Source organism: Leopardus geoffroyi, chromosome D2 (assembly GCF_018350155.1).
Source record: "Leopardus geoffroyi isolate Oge1 chromosome D2, O.geoffroyi_Oge1_pat1.0, whole genome shotgun sequence".
Lineage (NCBI taxonomy): Eukaryota > Metazoa > Chordata > Mammalia > Carnivora > Felidae > Leopardus > Leopardus geoffroyi.
Window position 1 is genome coordinate 13,035,777 of NC_059334.1, and position 19,155 is coordinate 13,054,931.

At 38.3% G+C, this 19,155-nt stretch overlaps 1 protein-coding gene across 6 annotated transcripts in view; it reads left to right on the forward strand.

Annotated features, from left to right (window-relative positions):
* Window positions 1-19,155, forward strand: part of LYST (lysosomal trafficking regulator) — a 192,683-nt gene that overhangs the window by 90,153 nt on the left and 83,375 nt on the right. For all 6 annotated transcript variants that reach the window (XM_045437279.1, XM_045437283.1, XM_045437278.1 and 3 more), the window contains 6 exons: window positions 2,091-2,336; window positions 4,965-5,138; window positions 6,068-6,217; window positions 10,512-10,649; window positions 14,530-14,728; window positions 17,301-17,432. In XM_045437279.1, coding sequence (XP_045293235.1) covers window positions 2,091-2,336; window positions 4,965-5,138; window positions 6,068-6,217; window positions 10,512-10,649; window positions 14,530-14,728; window positions 17,301-17,432 — 1,039 coding nt within the window. The remainder of the gene's footprint in view (window positions 1-2,090; window positions 2,337-4,964; window positions 5,139-6,067; window positions 6,218-10,511; window positions 10,650-14,529; window positions 14,729-17,300; window positions 17,433-19,155) is intronic.

A 19,155-nucleotide genomic window follows, 5' to 3' on the forward strand; every position in this document is an offset into this window, starting at 1 on the left:
ATGAAACTGGGTTCCTTCTCTTGCTTCTTATGAGAGGTACAGTTATAAGTCAGAGGTTTTACTTGAAGGAGACTACTAGTTTGGAATGTATTTTGTTGTTGTTGTTGTTGCTGTTGTTAATGAGATGTGTATTGCGCAATCAAAATAAATTATATTTTAAAGCTGTAACATTTGACTAAAGGAAAGGAGAAGTTCTAGCATAGATGTTTTGTAAAATACATGTTAAGTCTTAAGTGGTGTTAAATATGTAACTGTGGTAAAGCGGATAGAGAGTAGATACGTATGGAATTTGACTTATGATCTGATATCGTGTATATAATAGTTTTCTCCCTAAGGAGTATCCAAAAAGTGGGGTTGGGAGCATTTGGGCTGTCCATTATGATTGAGTGATGACCAGGGATGCTACATGTTCTGCAATGCAAGGGCAGTATTATATAGAGCACAGAATTATCCTACCCCAAATGTGTCACCATTAAGAAAACATGCTTTAGGGAAATGTTTCTCAAACCTAAGTGTACAGCAGAGTCACCCAGAGGATTTATTAAAACACAAGTTGCTGGGCCAGACTTTTGGATTCAGGGGTCTGAAGTGTGGCCCAAGCAATTTGCATTTTTAACAAATCCCAGAGGATGCTGTTGGCTGCTGCTTGCTGGTTCGGGACCACACGCTGAGAATCTATGCTTTAGGCAGACCAAGGAGTTACACAACCAGTGTTTGTTCAAATAATAATTTTAGCTCTCTAGTTTTTCGTTAATCCATTTGTTTTCACACACACACACACACACACACACACACACACACATTTCCTTAATCCTTTTATTTTGCTTGAAAAGAATATATTGAAGTCATAAGATTTAACATAAATTATCACAAATGAAAATTCTAAGGATTTGATGCGACAACTCTTTTTAGAAAGCAAATTTTTAAGCCTGATTTAGTAATTTGGGGATTATGAGTTCATGAGCGAAAAGTCTGGCAAGCCGCTGGTGCCAGGTGGAGTTGTTTCACGTAGATGAACGTTTGTCAGCTTTCTGTTGAAAACTACTGCAGGTTTAAGATTTTGTTTTACCCAGCATATCATATACAATAGACCGTGTTGTCACTTTAGTTGGTATGCAAATATGCTAGATGATGTCTGGATGAAATTGTGTTTAAGTTTATTTTTTATTTTATTTTATTTTTTTTTTAATTTTTTTCAACGTTTATTTATTTTTGGGACAGAGAGAGACAGAGCATGAACGGGGGAGGGGCAGAGAGAGAGGGATACACAGAATCGGAAACAGGCTCCAGGCTCTGAGCCATCAGCCCAGAGCCTGACGCGGGGCTCGAACTCCCGGACCGCGAGATCGTGACCTGGCTGAAGTCGGACGCTTAACCGACTGCGCCACCCAGGCGCCCCGAAATTGTGTTTAAGTTTAAATCACCATGGTTGAAAATGATCACAGCCTAAGGCCCCCACGGCTTCTGGGAGAAAACACTGAACCAGGGTACATGATTTCCCTAAGCCTGAGTGCCCCACCGGAGTCAGAACCTGATTGAAACTGCCCTCTGCGTGGGAGAAATATTGAAAATTCTATTCAGTTTTAGTAGGAATGCTGATAGTCTGGAATTTTATTCTGGTAGAAAGATCTGACTTAGAGTCACTTGTAAATGAGTAGCCAGCCTGTGAACAAACACATTCCCCAAAGCAAAAAATTTGAATACATTGATGCAGAGTTCCCATCTCATAAGGTTGTCAAGATCAGTTAATATTTGTAAGTGCAAAGAACAGTGCCTGGTATGTAATGAGTGTGGTGTGTAAGACTCAGCTGTTCTTAGTAGTAACAGTGTAATTTCGTGTTTATTCTAAAATGGTTAAACCTGGAATCTTCTCAGCCTTGAAAGGTTTATACAATTGTTCACTGCTATTGAAACTGATCTTCTCCTTTGTGAGGAGCCATCTTGCTTCCCACATTCATCTTTGTTTCGTGTACCATCTATCAAAGAGAACAATTTGTTGGGTAACTTTTCACTTAAATGCTTGTTTGCTGGTTGATAACTTACTTTTGTCAATTTTGTTTAGTTGCTAAAGGAATATATTTGTGTTTCAGGAAAGTCTTTCAGTTGTTTACACAACTAACTGTCCTGCTCACTATACCATCTATGAGCCAGTTATTAGACTTAAAGGCCAGATGAAAACCCAACTCTCTCAAAGGCCCTTCAGCTCAAAAGAAGTTCAGAGCATCTTGTTAGAACCTCATTCTCTAAAGAATCTCCGGCCTACGGAATGTAAAACTATTCAAGGCGTCCTGCATGAGATCGGTGGAACTGGTATATTTGTTTTTCTCTTTGCTAGGGTAAGAATCACTGATTATGGTTTTATCTGAAGCCAAACTACTTCTTTAATACTGTTAAATTTCAGTGTTTTTTTTTAATTACAGAAACAGTTATACATCAACTATATTAAACTTTTAAGATAAAGAAATCATGTTGTTTATGATGTCATCAAGCTTTCTGCCACACGTGGTGAAAATTTCTCTTAACTTATGGAGATTTTAGAAGTTTTCTATTATCCAGAAATGTAATTAAGACAATTAAATGTGAAATATACAAGATTTAATGGGGCATCTGGTTGGCTCCATTGCTAGAGCAGGCGACTCTTGATCTCTGTCGGGGTCATGAGTTCAAGCCCCACATCAGGCATAGAGATTACATTAATAAAATAAGTAAATAAATAAATAAGATTTAAATTGTCAATGAGAGGAGGAATACATATTATAGTAACAAAAAGAAGAAAGATGTTCTTTGGACAAGATTAGGTGCATTCAAGGTGGCATGGCCGTAGACAAGGAATGTATTCTTTATTTATTTTTTTTTTTTTTCAACGTTTATTTATTTTTGGGACAGAGAGAGACAGAGCATGAACGGGGGAGGGGCAGAGAGAGAGGGAGACACAGAATCGGAAACAGGCTCCAGGCTCTGAGCCATCAGCCCAGAGCCTGACGCGGGGCTCGAACTCACGGACCGCGAGATCGTGACCTGGCTGAAGTCGGACGCTTAACCGACTGGGCCACCCAGGCGCCCCAGGAATGTATTCTTTAAAATAAGGTTTGTGAAGCCTGTTTTTCCCAAGCTTCCAGCTGCTTGGGGAAAAAAAAAAAACCAAGGGTCAGCAAGTAACTCCCCAAAAAATAATTTGAGTTTGTTTAGCTTTCTTAAAGAAAAGGAGAAATGTAAAAAGTTTGACTTGTGTCATGAGTACTATATTAGAATAAATTGTTTAAATTATCTGTTCTACTTAGTCGTCTCAGGGTGGGGACAATATCTTTCCTGACATAGAGTAGACAATCAATAAATATATACTGACTGTTTACAGGGATCGCTGAAATCCAAAATCAGGAGTACAAATGGTACTAATCATCTCCTTCCTCAAGGCCCATATCCTTGTTTAAATAAAGCAGGCTTGATCTTCTTTCTTCAGAATTTTATTCCTAAGTGTAACTTCTGCAACATTTGCAAATTTCCACAGCCTCCCCAACTGGATTTTTTTCCTTCAGTGGGACCACCTTTGATTAATTTTGCAATAATAGGCATATAAGTGTGTGTTATTATCATTACCATTCTTATAAATGTTTTGTCAGCATTGACTCACCATACTCTAACCTGTTTTTTCTTCTTCCTTTTTCAAACTTTTTTTTTTCATCCAGTATCTAGCTGAGTAGATTTTCCCTTCGTGTTTTAAAATGAAAAGCTCTTTAACTCATCAACGTTCTGTGATCAACTTTTATAACTTATAGTTTCAAAATGTATATCCTTGGTTTTTGTCCTTTCATCAAGTTTATTACACATAATTTTGTTATGATTACTCTCACACAATGACTAGATCCTAGAGAAAATGGCTCATCTTTTACACACATTCAGGATCTTGCCAATAAGACTTCTAAAGTACATTGTAACACTTAAAACTTAGAAACTTTCTTTAGTATTTTTCCTTCTCTGCTACAAAAAGAAAATTCAGTCTCCTTAAAAACCTTACATGTGTTGGGGCGCCTGGGTGGCTCAGCCAGTTAAGTGTCTGACTTCAGCTCAAGTCATGATCTCACACTTTGTGAGTTCTAGGCTCCCTGCTGTCAGCACAGAGCCTGCTTGGGATCCTCTGGCCCCGTCTCTCGCTGCCCCTCCCTCTCTCTTTCTCAAAAATAAATAAACATTAAAAAAACCCCAAAAAACAAAAAAAACCTTCCATGCATAGCCTGCCTTTTGAACCAGATCTCTGCCATCCAGCCAAATAAGCAAACTGCAGCCTCTGAGCTGTACCGGGAACTTCGAGTTTTAGACCCTCACCTGTCTCTTGTCTCTCGCTCCCAGCCACCTGCTGTTCCTACTTTCTAGGATTTTACTGTCTTTCCAGGCCATCTTCTCTCCATTTAGACTTCCCTAACCCAAGCAGAGTAGAGTCAGGAGTAGTTTCTGTGCCCTTGTGACATTCATACTATCTCATTCTTCTTTGCCTTTAATCGTGAGAGTAAGGTGTGTTTTTCTTATACATAGTAGTTGTCAGAAATCACTGGTTTAATTGAAGTACAAGGCAAATCTCTGGTTTTCATACATACATCTTGTCTTCTGACTAGATAGTAGGCCCCACTGGGGGCACGTATCATGCCTTTACTTCTTTGTTATCTCCCACAGCATATAACGCACAGCCTATCTGTTGATTCACTGAAATGACATTTGCTGACATTTCAAATCACTAATAAAATGCTACTGACTTATACAGTTGTAAGTGTTATTTTAGTTCATTTATACTATATTCAAGAGACTAAAATTGTAGGATTTATGTCTTTCAGTTTTGTTCATAATTCTTAAATGATGACAAAGTGTGAGCAAAAAAAAAAATAGCTTTCAAATAAAACTGATGGTTTGATGTTATATAATAATATATAATCCCACATGTTAAATTTTTCTCTCAATAAATTATTTTTTAGGTTGTGGAACTCAGCAACTGTGAAGAAACTCAAGCATTAGCACTGAGAGTTATACTCTCATTAATTAAATACAACCAACAGAGAATACATGAATTAGAAAATTGTAATGGACTTTCCATGATTCATCAGGTGTTGATTAAACAAAAATGCATTGTTGGTTTTCATGTTTTGAAGGTATGTCCTCATAAAATTTATTCTCATAGTTTCATATGCAATGAGACTTCTCTTCATTATAGTCTTCCGACAATAGAGTTTCTTGTTTCGGTTATTCCTGAAGAAAATGAAGGAAACTCAACAGTGTATATGTAACCAAACTAAGATGCTCTTCTGGCTTTCTTCATCATTGACATAATTACATTTTTGTCCTCTTTCAAACATTTGAGAAGAGTGAGAGAAAAAAATTAACTCCTAGAATTTGAGATCTGGATGAAGTGTTGCTATCCCTTAGGGGCTGGCCCCTGCTTCTGTAGAACGCTGAAATTAAGACCCACGGAGACACTGTTGTTTGCTTCAGCTCCCAGTTACGGAAGAGAACCTAGTTCTCTGGACAACTAGTACTGTGCCATTTCCAGTAGGCAGTGCTGATAGAGAGTTAGTTTTCTAAGGTTATATTAGTTTTTATTTTGATCCAGCTATCATCAGATACTTAAATACCTTTCTAGCTAAAAGCACTTGGTAACATTGTGAAAATATTTGTCTGAGGGTACTAGTACTAAGGCAAAAGGCTGCTTTCACCCATGCCCTCAAGATCCATACATTTATGGCATGAATCCTTAGTACTTTTTGGAAAAGGTTTCAAAGCCTAACAGATTCATTGAATTTAAAAAAGAAAAATAGAAAAATAAATAAATAAAATGGAATGTTTATTTTACCCATGTTTGAAACTGAATAATCATTTATAAATATTTCAAAGTTTGTGTTTTTCTAATTATTTGAACTGTTTTGCAAAACAAATTAAAGACACTCTGTGAAGGTTGAATTCTTCACTAGTCTTCCTGTGAATTTAATGTTATGACTGCAAAGATGGAAAGAATAATGTTTCTGTTGAATTTTTAGATTAATCAGTTATTAATGCATCTTGTATTAACGCTGATTTTCCACAGACTCTTTTTGAAGGTTGCTGTGGTGAAGATATCATTCATGTCAATGAGAGTGGAGAGTTTAAGTTGGATGTAGAGTCTAATGCTATAATCCAAGACGTTAAACTGCTAGAGGAGCTCCTGCTTGACTGGAAGATATGGAATAAAGCCAAGGCATGTGCTTTTATTTTTAATGGTAAAAAGCTTATGACATGAATTTACCCTCGTCACAATTTGTAAGCATACCATACGGTATTAACTACATACACTGTGTCGAACAGCAGGTATCTAAGACTTTTCCGTCTTGCTTGGCTGCAACTGCCTCCGTCGCACACTCCCCCATCTCTCCTGCCCTCGGCCCCTCTCCCTGGCAGCCACCATACCACTTTCTGTTTCTAAGGGCTTGATTACTTTAGATATGTCGTAGAAGTGGAGCCATTCAGTATTTGTCTTTTTGTGATTGGCTGTTTCACTTAGGATATGTCTTTAATGTTCATCTGTGCTATAGCACATGACCAGATTCCTTTCTTTTGTAAGACTGAATAATATCCCATTGTATGTATATGCCACATTTCCTTTATCCATTCTTTCTATTAATAGACATTTAGGTTGCTTCCATATATTGGATTTTGTGAATGATGTTGCAATGGACTTGGGTGTGTGAATGTTTCTTTGAGATCCTATTTTCAGTTCTTTTGGATATATACCCAGAAGTGGGATTGCTGAATCATATATTAATTCTATTTTTAATTTTTTTTTTTTTTTTTTTTTAAAGAGAGAGAGAGGGAGGGAGGGAGCCCCAAGCAGGATCTGTGCTGACAGCACAGAGCCTCATACAGGACTCGATCCCACAAACTGTGAGATCATGACCTGAACCAAGATCAAGAGTCCCATGCTTAACCAACTGAGCCACCCAGGTGCTCCTCTGTTTTTAATTTTTTAAGGATCCCCTGCACTGTTTTCCATAAGACCTGCACCATTTTACAATCCCATCACCAAGGTACAAGGATTGCAATTTCTCCACATCTTTGCCAACAATTGTTATCTTCTGGTTTTTTTGATAGTGCTCATCCTGTTGGGTATGAGACGATATTTTATTGTGGTTTTGGTTTGCATTTCCCTGATATTTAGTGACGATGAGCATCTTTTCATATACTTGTTGGCCATTTGTATATTTTCTTTGGAGAAATGTCTTTTCAAGTTCTTTGCCCATTTTTCAAATAGACTATTTGATTTTTTGTTATTGAGTTTTAAGAGTCCTCTAGGTACTCTAGATATTAATCCTTCATCTGATACATGGTTTGCAAATATTTTCACCCATTCTGTAGGGTTTTCTTTCACTTTATTGATTGTTTCCTTTGTGCACAGAGAGATGTGTACTTTTTAAAAACTGTTTATTTATTTTGAGGGAGAGAGAGCATGCACACACAAGTGGGAGAGGGGCAGAGAGAGGGAGAGAGAATACCAAGCAGGCTCCACACTGTCAGCAAAGAGGCCGACACAAAGCTCAATCCCATGACTCTGGGATCATGATCTGAGCTGAAATCAAGAGGCAGATACAAAACCAACTGAGCCACCCAGGCACCCCTAGATGAATATTTAAAAGTACATGTCTCTTGGGGTACCTGGGTGGCTCAGTTGGTTAAGCGTCCAACTCTTGGTTTTGGCTCAGGTCACGATCCCAGGGTCATGGGATCAAGCCCCACATTGGGTTCCATGCTGAGTGGGGGGCCTGCTTGGGATTCTTTCTCTCTCTCCCTCTGCTCCCCTCCCACTCATGTGTGTACTGTCTCTCTAAAAAAAAAAAAAAAAAAAAAAAAATTAAATACTCATCTAAATTAAATTAAATATTCATCTAATCATTCTTCTAAAGAACAGAACAAACTTACTACTTCAGTGTAATGTTAATTAATGAAAGTGTGGCGATTATTTCCTGTGCAGGGTTTTGAGTAGCCATGGGTAATGCTGAGCTGGAAGGTCAGCATGAGAACTTGATTGGGATTGAGAACAGTATGGGATTAGCTAAGAGCAGTATGCAGGCTGGAAAACATGGAGCTCATTTGAATCAACTGGGAACTTACATCTATCATAAACTCTGAAAGGGAATCATGCTAAGAGTCTAGAGAGTCAGGTCAAGGTGAGGGAAATGGACACGCTTCTAAGTAGGGGAGCCAAGTTGCCCAGGAGTCATAAAGCTGAATCAGAATCTATAGGGAAAGGCTATAAAGTCTTGACTTCATTATAGGCATAAGTTAAGGAACATGGTGTGATCTTAGGTCTAGGCACAGCATCTCAACCACTGGATGGTCTTCACAAGGATCCAGCCAGGGAATGAATATAGGACTATTTCCTTTCTGCCCTAATTTTTAATGATCTTTTTGGTATAAGCTCTTATAAGCTCCTTAGTTGTAGTGTAGACTATAGATTTTCTAGAGTTATTTAGAGCATAACAACATTACCGTCAAACATAATTAAAGACCAATTTATTATATAGGTATTCAGCATACACCTTTAGATTTTTTAAAAAAACAGGTATTCCTAAATTTGGCAGTAGTCTGCCCAAATTTATTCATTATCAGTAATCTGTTGGAAAGCTGAAAGAAACCTTTGTAATCTATTATTAATAAAGATAAATTTTGACCAAGCATCCTAGAGGACAGAATTATTTTTCTAAATATTCCTATAGAAAATTATATTACAAAAGTATTCTCATATGAAGATATAATCTTCCAGTTATAAAATAAATAAGACATGGGTATGTCTATATACAGCATAAGGATATAATATGATATATATATTGTGGCCCAAGCCATATCAATAATATGATAACAACTTTGTATAGTGACAGATGGTAACTGTATTTCTCATGGTAACCATTTCATAACATATATAAATATTGATTCACTATGTTATATACCAGAAATGAATATGATATTGTATGTTAATTATTCTTCAAAAGAAAAAAAAAAAAGAAGACATCAAAGAATATGCAGCCATACATGGGGAAGTCTCATAGTGTTGTGTTAAGCAGCTAATTGAACCATTGCTTTTTCTAGATTTTATGGTACTTACAATTTTTAAAACTTTGTAATTTGTCGTGATTTCTTTTCTCATTCTGAATAAATTCTCACTTTCAGACTAAATAATAACCATATATATATATATGCATGCATAAAAATATGTGTAATGTTGCGTGGGGAAAAAGCAAATGTACAGTGATAGCAGATATAAACAAAGGCAGCATAAATACAAACGTATAGGAAAGAATCAGCTCAGTTGTAGACTGGAAGGTGGAACCTAACTAAATGGTAGACAGTTGTTTTGGTTAGTATTTCAAAAGAGGATGCTAATTTGAGGTTGTTGATCAAAAAACAAAACATTTCTTATTGAATTCAAAAGTGATACAAATACTTCTGTGAATTTGAAATAAGATTTTCTGTCCTAATTAATAATTTTTAACTGAGTTTGTCTTTTGTTTTTGGTTGGTTGTTTACTTTGCCACCATTCTATTTGGTACTGTTTTTTCAGACCTGAGGCAAGTTTTCATACCTGGCCTGCCTTGTGTTCCAAGTTCTCATATGCCTTTTTCTTTTAGGGCCTCGTGGCCCTATCTTATGAGGAGAGAGGTCTGGGTTATAATAATATGATTAAGTCGTTCAATTCCTTGGCCTTTTCATTGTTTGTTACTATCAAATAACAGCAGGAGAAATAGCAAGACCTGTGGCCCAAGCCAGTTAATTTTGTCTTTTGTTAACGGCTTTGTTAAAAGGTCATTTGGAATAACAAAATGAGGTGAAGATTATCTTTCAGTATTGGTTGTCTGTATAAGATTCCTCTTTCTACATTATTGAGTGTAATTTAAGATTGATTCCACATGGGAGAATGATTTTTAAGGGACTTTACAAGGATGTTTGAAGATATACATTAATTATGCAGAGAATTCTGTTATTTGGACTTAAAAGTAACTCAGCCTAAAATGCAGAATTTTCACATTATCGGTGAGTTTTCTCAATTTAGTACAATTTGTTCTAAAATTATTTACTTAAATGCTGTATACACAAAGAAGCATTGAAGTTTATGCATTTGCAATAATGCTCTTTGAAAACGCATTATTAGTAAACAATTATATTGATCATGTGTGTGTTTTCTCCGTATCGACTAAATCCCTCAAGATAATTCATCTTTTGAAAATACTATATATTCTATAACATCACAGAAAGGTTAATGTAGTGAAGCACCTAATGCCACATGGAATTCAACGTATTTAGAAATGACCTCCTGACAAAAAATAGTAACAATAATAATAGTCTGGAGTAAATGTTAAGATGTGCTTTTTCAGACACATTTAATCCTTGACCCTGAGTATGTACGCATCGGGTAGACTGAGCTGTTACGTGTCTTCTTCTAAGACGCGTGTGGCACGGCTTTCAGTAATCACGTGCTGACTGGTGTGTGTTTATTTTCTCAGCGCGGAGCCTGGGAAGCCCTGCTGGCGGCTCTGGAGGTCCTCATCAGAGCAGATCACCAGCAGCACGTCTTCAATATAAAGCAGTTACTGAAGGCTCGCGTGGTCCATCACTTTCTACTGACTTGTCAGGTTTTGCAGGTACTTTCGTAACTCTACTTCGGGGAGATTTTCTGTAATCACTTATTTACTTGCTCAAGGTTATGAACTCAAATTTTTGTGGGATTTCAGTGGAATTTCTTTCTCTTCTCCGCCTTCCCTGATCTCCTGGATCCCTTCTTTCAGCAAACAGCAGAGGACTTTCGCAACCCCCGCCTCCTACTGCTCAGTCTTCACACTGTCATCATTCCTAACTCAATCTCAGAAGAACAGCTCTATTTCTGCCTTCTTTATGCTGGGGCATTTGAGTATCAACCATAGCAAAATGGTTACTTGTCGCAAGCTTGGCACAGTGGCGGTCCGGTAGCCAGTGAGGCCCGTCTGAGGCTCGATTATTGCTGACTGAAACTTACTCCACACTCCTTAAATAACAAGTGCAAGTGTGTTTTGTTTGACTAAGTGTGAGCTTGCCGAAGATCTCTAGAATTCGCATATTGAAAATGTATCCAAAATATTAAGTGAAAAAGTGGCACCGACCTCACCAGTAGTGTCTGTGCTGTGGCCTGGCTTCTGGTTTGATGTTTTGGCTCTGCTTTCACAGCTGTCCTTTTATCAGTTTGGTTGATGTATGAGAATATTTTTCAAGTTCATTTGTTTCTCCAGTGAGGCCTCGAGTAGAACTTGATCAGGTCAGATAAATACAGATGTTCCCTGGGAGCGGTAATACTGTTTTTAATGACTTTGTTTCGGTGACACCAGTGGCTTTCCATTGCACTTGGGATAAAATCCGGAACCTATGGCAATATTTAAAGAAAGCATGTATGTTCCAGTGACCACTCCAGCCTCATCTCATGCCAGGGCAGCCCCCCTGTTTGTTTGTTTTTTTTTTTTTTCTCTTCCTTAAAACCTTCCTTAAAAGGTTCCTGAACGTTTTTTGCTCGCAGGGCACATAGTTTTTCTGGTTGAGAAGTTTTTGATCCCATTCTTTCCATCTGGCCGCCCGGCTAATCCTTCATGCCTCAACTTTAAATTTACTTCCTGAGAGAAGCCCTTCCTTCTCTTTCCATCTAGTGTAACCCTTTCCCCTCCCTCCACTCGCTCTGTCTCTCTCCACACACATGCATTTGTTAGTGTCACATCGTCATTTATGAAACTATGGTTTATTTCCCTCTGTAAACCTGCTGAGGGCAGGGATAATGTTTTTTCTTGATCTCATTGTAAACCCAGTACTTGGCACATAATAGGCATCCAATAAATATTCATTGAATGAGTCAATTCTAAAAAACAAAAACATTTTATTGCCTTTCTTGGGCCCTGTGGTAAATTAGACTATTGTCTTCAGGAATATAATACAGTGATCTCTGAGGCCCCTTGCTCGCTGAATATTTTATGTAACATTTACACAGCAGTTTTTCTCTAAATCAGTTTCTTTGTATATCCACTTTGAAACTTGCTGACTAATTTTCAAAGAGCACACAAGACAGTGTGAAGATCTTATTCAGTCTTTCCATGTCAGAAAAGTAACACTTGTAAGCTTGGAGATTTCTATATATATATTCTCATTTTCATATATTTATAAAAATGCTAGAAAAATCTAGGTACCAGTTCCATTTCCTGAAAAATATACTTCTTCACCCTTCTTCATTCAGAGAGCCCATTATCCAATTAACAGTTACTAGTTAAGAATAGTTTTATATTAGGTATTGTGGGAAGTATGTAAGGAAATGAACTTAATTGTTGCCTTTAATACATCTCAGAGTATTTAAGGAAGATAGGTAAATTGGTAGTTTATTGGATGTGGGGCGATTTCATTAGTTCATGAGTACAGTGCAAAGAACTTGAACTCAGGTAATGAAAACAGGAGTGTAAAAGTAGGGGACAAATATGAAAGAGATTGTAAAGAGAACTAATAGGGCTTGATTCTGTCTAAATAGCTGCAGGAGAAGTGAAATATATAATGCACAATTTCAAGCTGGGAATCTGGAAGGATGATAGCATCATCAAAGAACGAATTGAACACACAAGTTCTGCAGCTTACGCATTCTGCATTTGAGATTATGGTTGGACGTTCAGTGGTCGTGACCACTGGGCACGTAGATGTGCAAGATTGGAACTGGGGAGGGGGATGAGGAGGACAGATGGGGAATTGTGTGCATGGATGTCACAGTGAAGCAATGGAGATGGACAGATGAGCTGTATAAGATAAACAGTGTAGTAAAAGGATCGTAGAAAGGCCTGTGGCGGTCACCTCCAGAAATATCCATTTCCATGTATGAAACAGGAAAAAGGAGCTGTCGAAAGATGTAGAAAGAGTAGTCGAAGAGCTCAGAGAAGAACCAGGAAACAACAAAGTGAAAGCCAAGGGTGGGCAGAGGGGGGAAGGAAAAGGTGGCCTCTCGAGCCAAATAATGTGGAAGGTTCAAAGAAAATGTAGACAGATAAAGGGCCACTGATAGAAATTCTTAATGACCAGGTTTCGGAGACTTTCAGCAGCTTGTGTGGTAGACTCATTGGAGACAGTGAGAATAAATTATGATTAAAAGGTTCAGCAGGGAAAGAAAAGAGAAACAGAAAGTTAACAAAAGTTTCCCAAAGTTCAAGTTATGGGATTTTTTTTTTTTTTAATGATGTAAGATAGCAGTGACTATTTGTAAGGAGTCAGTGGAGAGGACAAGATTGAAGAAACATGGGCCGGGATAGACTTGGGAATGAAGGGCTGAGGTGGTGACCAGGATGGTGGAAGGCACAAGGGGCACTATGTGGTGTGGCAGAGGTAGCCCTGAGTTGGAAGGCAAGAGACCTGTGTGCTTGGCTTGCCTTGGCTAGGCCACTTGGCACTTGTGAGATCTTGGCAGAGGAGTTTGGGCTTTCTTCTGTAGATTCCGTGTTCTCTTCTCAAATCTGAGGTTTCAGAGTGAACATCTAGGTTTTAAGTTTTCTGATTCAGGAATGCATAAGGGCAAATGAAGAAAAGCGAGTGTGGAGATGTTTCATGTATTCGGATGTATCACATGTATAGGGAGAGGGAAGATGGGGAAGTTTAACTCCCTCGGCCTTGATCTAGAGGCCAACTGCTCCCTCCTGGTGGGGTTGGAGGATATAAGTTATTTATTTATACCCATCTTTATGTTTAGTAATTACTTGGCACCCTACCAGCTCTCCCTCTACCAGGCAATCGATGACGCAGTAGAGACGGCTCAGAGGTCTGGGTGTGAGTTGTAGTGGCATTACTTACATGTTTTCTGTGTGGTCAAAGTTAGCCCTACAATCACTTTGAGCTTCACATCCTAGAAAGGAAGGATGCAACCTCTCAGAGCTGTTGTGAGAAAGAGCTTTGCAGACTGGCTCACGGTGCAGGAATGTAACCAGATTTGTCTATTGTGAATTTCCCCTTCTGATCCCATCGTGGGAGTACCGAGGGGTGCCAGTAGTTGTCATAATAGAACGAATAGTAGCTAACATTTATATATGGGGCTTACTGTATGTGAGGCACTCTTCAGAATTTTGTGTCATTTAGCCCTGATGACAACCCTGTGAAGTAACACAATCCTTCCCGTATTATAGAGAAAGAAACTGGGGCATGGAGATATTAAATATGCCCCAAATCACATAGCTAGTGAGTGGAGAAGCCAGAGTGCAAAGCGAGGCGGTTTGGCTCCTGAGCCATGCTCGTGAGTGCCCTGATGTAACTTTGTCTTGTTGGTTAAGATAAATGAGCTAGAATTAAGTTGCCGTCAATTTTAATGAATTTTTAACGACAGGATTGCTTGAATTGGGAAGTAGCAACTCAGTTTAATGGTAAATATGGTCAGATTATAGTAGACAACACAATTCTGTCTTAAAAGGAGTGTCTTGCTTAAATGAAAAATGTTAGTTAACAGTTCTCTTTAATCTAAAGACAGTTTGATTTTTATTTTTTCAGGAACACAAAGAGGGGCAGCTTACATCCATGCCCCGAGAGGTTTGTAGATCATTTGTGAAAATTATAGCAGAAGTCCTTGGATCTCCTCCAGACTTGGAATTATTGACAATTATCTTCAATTTCCTTTTAGCAGTTCACCCTCCTACTAATACTTACGTTTGTCACAACCCCACAAACTTCTACTTTTCTTTACACATAGGTAGGTATAATCATTTTTATTAGATTTTGGCTATCTTCGTTTTTGTTCTTTTAGTTCCCACTCAATTCACATTTGTTTGATATTCATTAAATGGCTTCTATGTGCTAGAACTGCCCTAATTACACACTGGGATTGGGACAGGGCATAGGCCATGGAATGAACCAGACATGGTCTCTGCCTTCAGAGAGCTTCAGTGCCAAGAAGAGAGAGGAGACAAATAACTCAAATAACTATAGTAAGAAACAATATATGGTAAGTACCTAATAGATACACAAGAAGGACTAATTCAATTTTAAAGGAGTGAGGGTTTCATCAGGCAGCTGCGGAGAGAGAAGATTTAATAGATTCCAAATCTGACATGGACACTGACAAATTTAGGTACAGTTTGACAGGTATATTGGAGAATTAGCATTCCAGGTGAAGAGAATGACTTAAAGGGAGAGAAAATAAAGAATAATGAATTTTACCTAAATATGCAGGATCTATAAAGGATTAGTGAGAAATAATACCATAAATATAGCTTGGGGGAAAAAAAGGCAGGGGGCGCCTAGGTGGCTCAGTTGGTTAAGTGTCTGACTTCGGCTCATGTTATGATCTCATAGTTGGTGGGTTTGAGCCCCGTATCAGGCTCTGTGCTGACAGCTCAAAGCCTAGATCTTGCTTCAGATTCTGTGTCTCCTTCTCTCTCCCTCTCCCCCACTCACACTCTTTCTCTCTCTCTCTCTCTCTCTCTCTCTCAAAAATAAATAAATAAATAAATAAATAAATAAATAAATAAATAAATAAATAAATTGTGTGTGTGTGTGTGTGTGTGTGTGTGTGTGTGTGTATAGTTTGGGACCACCATTTATTTATTTTGCCCTGTGAGGCCATATTAAAAGGGTCCTTGAATGAAATGCCAAAGAATTTGAACTTATATTCTATTTAGGGGTGACTGAAGGGTTTTGTTTTGTTGTGTTTATTTGTTTTGAGCAAAGAAATATGATGTAAGTAAATTACTACCATAAGATCCAGGAAAGATAAACTACCGACATAGAAGTGAGTTTGAAGCCCTGAGAATAGATGACACCACTGAATGAAAGTGTAGACACAGAGAAGGAAGAAGGCAGCTAAGGACAGAACGATAAAAAAGTAATTAGTAGAAGAGAAGGATGGAATAATCAGAGTTTTAAAAGAACCAGGAAAATGTAATGCAGCAAGAAAGCAAGCGAGAACATACCTATGAGAAAACTAGATAGGACGTTTAGCATGGAAACTGGTGGTAAAACAGGCATTTAGGAATGTAATAAATGAATAAAATGATTCAACAGCAGTAAAAATCCAAATGAAATTAAACGACGTGACTTTGTGTTAGGTTCAGCACACAATTTAGTGAACGAAGCACTGTCAAGATTCTGGAAACAGGGTAGTTGCAAAGATGAGTAAGATATGGTCCAGTCCCATAGGAAGCTTCCAGGCTAGTTGAGGGGAAAGAGCCATAAACAAGTAGTTACATTGTGTGGAAATTGATATAAATATTTTGTTTTCTCATAGTGTAGGGCATAGTGAGGAGATGGTTCCTGGAGGAGATGATGTCTTCTCTGAGTCTTAAAGGTTGAGTAGGAGTTGAAGGGAAGGGGCTTCCAGACGAAGCAAATGGCTTGATTGGGAGCTGTGAGAAATTGGTGCTGCCGAAGTGTAATGGGAGAAACAAGGCTGGCAGGGGGTCTAGAGTAAGGGGTCTGGAGACAGATTGTGAAGATTCTCATAGACGAGAAGCTTGGACTTTATGTAGAGTGGTAAGGAGGCAACAGAGAGCCACTGGAAGGTTCTAGGCAGGAGCTGACATCTGCCAGAATTCTGATTGCTATGAGGATTTGAGGGTGACCAGATGTCCATCATGAATACCATTTAGAAGTCTACAACAGGACTCCAGGTGAGAGGCTTAAGTGCCTGAATTATAGCATTATGATAGGGACGAGGAGAGTTCAAGAACAGAATCAAGTAGAACCTGGGGACTGAATTGCTGTGGATAAAGAAAAGGCAGTGGTCAAGGGGGGCTCCAGGCTTATACTTGAGAAATGGGGACTTCTGCCAAATGAACCAGAGAACAAAACAGGAGGACTGAATTTAGGACAGAAAGAGGATTCAGATTTAGATTTGTTGCATTTGTGGTGCATTCAATAAATCGAGCAGTTGAATTTATGCCTATGAAGCTCAGAAAGGAAGATTAAGCTGGAGGTATCAATTTTGAGTCATATTGGACATTGAAGGGGATATTTAAAACTGCAGGACATAGCACTTTCCTCAAGGAGTAAAGTTAGCTATTAAAATATAAAAGTAACTGTAAGTGTAGTTGGAATTCAAAGAAAATAAAAGTTAATGTGGCAAATAATAGTCAAAAAATCTACACGTAATAAGAACTATAGCGTGTACTTACATACCACATGTGCATTAGTATAAGCTATGCCATATTTTTCACTTTGAACATGTTTTTGTAAAAATGTATATTGAGTGATTTGCTTTTAAAGTTGTATTTTCGTTTCATCCTTTAAAAAAATTTTACTGGTTCAAAAATTTGTTTTGATTCCAGATGGCAAGATCTTTCAGGAGAAAGTACAGTCAATCATGTACCTGAGACATTCTAGCAGTGGAGGAAAGTCTGTTACTAGTCCTGGATTTATGGTAATAAGCCCATCTGGTTTTACTGCTTCGCCCCCTGAAGGTAACTATAACAATAATGACAGTGTAACCCTTCCTGATTTAGCTCTGAGTATTTGTAGATAAATAAATTTTGCACGTGTGACAGTATGATATACTGACATTCAGACCAAATAAATGGAAGGTTAGACTTAAAAATTGTAGAACGTATGTAAGGAATCCATTTCACTACTCTCTGGGATCAGGGCTCATGCTCAGTATAACCAGAGATACTGCAGAAAACTTAGGAAACAGATGAGGCTCGTGCTGCCTTGTTCTGGAATTCTCTGTTTCCTTTTATCATAGTCATTTGTCTTTCATTAAGCTTCTGATTTATTTTCCCATTTTCTTCAAAAACTGTTTGGCTTACTCTCTCCCTTCTACCTAAACATCATTTTAGACAATTTCACTCGCCACGTAATTGGCCATCCGGTGCTCCAACCTCTCGCCCCTTGTCCCTGGGTACCTTTCCTTCTCCTTTATCCACCATATGCATGCCTCCGTCTTGGACTTCATCACGAACACTTCCCACCTCTGAAACTCCAGGATCCCACTCTCTGACAATAACCCCCTCTCTGGTTTCTTTATCACCATCCCGTGTTCCCTTCTGCCTATTTTCCCTATCCAGCCTACATCTCATTAGCCAGTCATTTCCTGGACACAGTCTTCAGCTCCCTCGTCCCCTTGGCCTTTTGGCATTCTTGACCTAAAAACCCCAACCTTGCTTCCATCTAACCATCCCCATACTGCTGAAAGCTGCTAGAGAGAATCCCTGTCTTTACAAGGGTCTCCAACTGTAGCTGGCCTTTTAATGCTGCCCTGTAGTTTTTCAGTAAGTTCAAAATCAATTCCCTCTTCTCTTTCCATAGCAAGTCTATTCAAGTCTTGAAGCTTAAATCTTTAAGACAGTACTTTTCTGTCTTCCTAATTCACTCTTAACAGACTACCTCATCTCTAATAGAGAAAACAGTAGGTAGGTACGTGTTTCCTAGTTGCCAACTGGCTATATATCTTTTCCTTTTCTGACAGCTGGTCTCTTCTAGCCTGAGACATTGCCCTTATTGTCTGCCCAACCTGTCTTATCTTTGGCTCTAGTATAAATTAATCAGTAGTGCAAGTTAGGTAGAGATAAGAATAGATAGGATGGGATATATATATATATATATATATAGCTATTAATTCCCAGTTTTGTTTCTCTCCCAAAGTGTTTCAGTTATTTGCTAGCACATTTTATGCCCTTTTGTTATAGTATTTTAAGGCTGTGTTTTAATTAGTTTTATTTGGAATTTTATAGGAAATGTACATTTTCAATTACAATCATGCCCCCATTTTTTCCACATCCTTTGAACAGAATCTTTTGGCAGCCTTAGGCCTCCAGCCAAAATGTAGAAATAATTAGGAAAAACTTCTGAGCTATAGAACTATTATTGCCAAAAGGCCTGTGCTCTAAAACAGTTCACCCAGTGCCTGTTTACTCTATATCAGTGCTTCTCAAGTTTTAGCATGAAAAAAAAAAAAAAAATGACCAGAGAAGTTGTTCAAACACAGATCTTTGGGCCCTCCTTCATGCATTCTGATTCAGTAGATCTAGGGTGAGCCTAAAGAGTATGCATTTCTAACAATCGCACAGGTAGTGCTGATCTCCGTGCTGCTAGCCCACAAACCACACCTTGAACAGCACTCGCTTTACCACCGTGCACTGAGAATGGCAGTGATTTTTCTAGTCTCCCTGTACATGGAGTACTAGA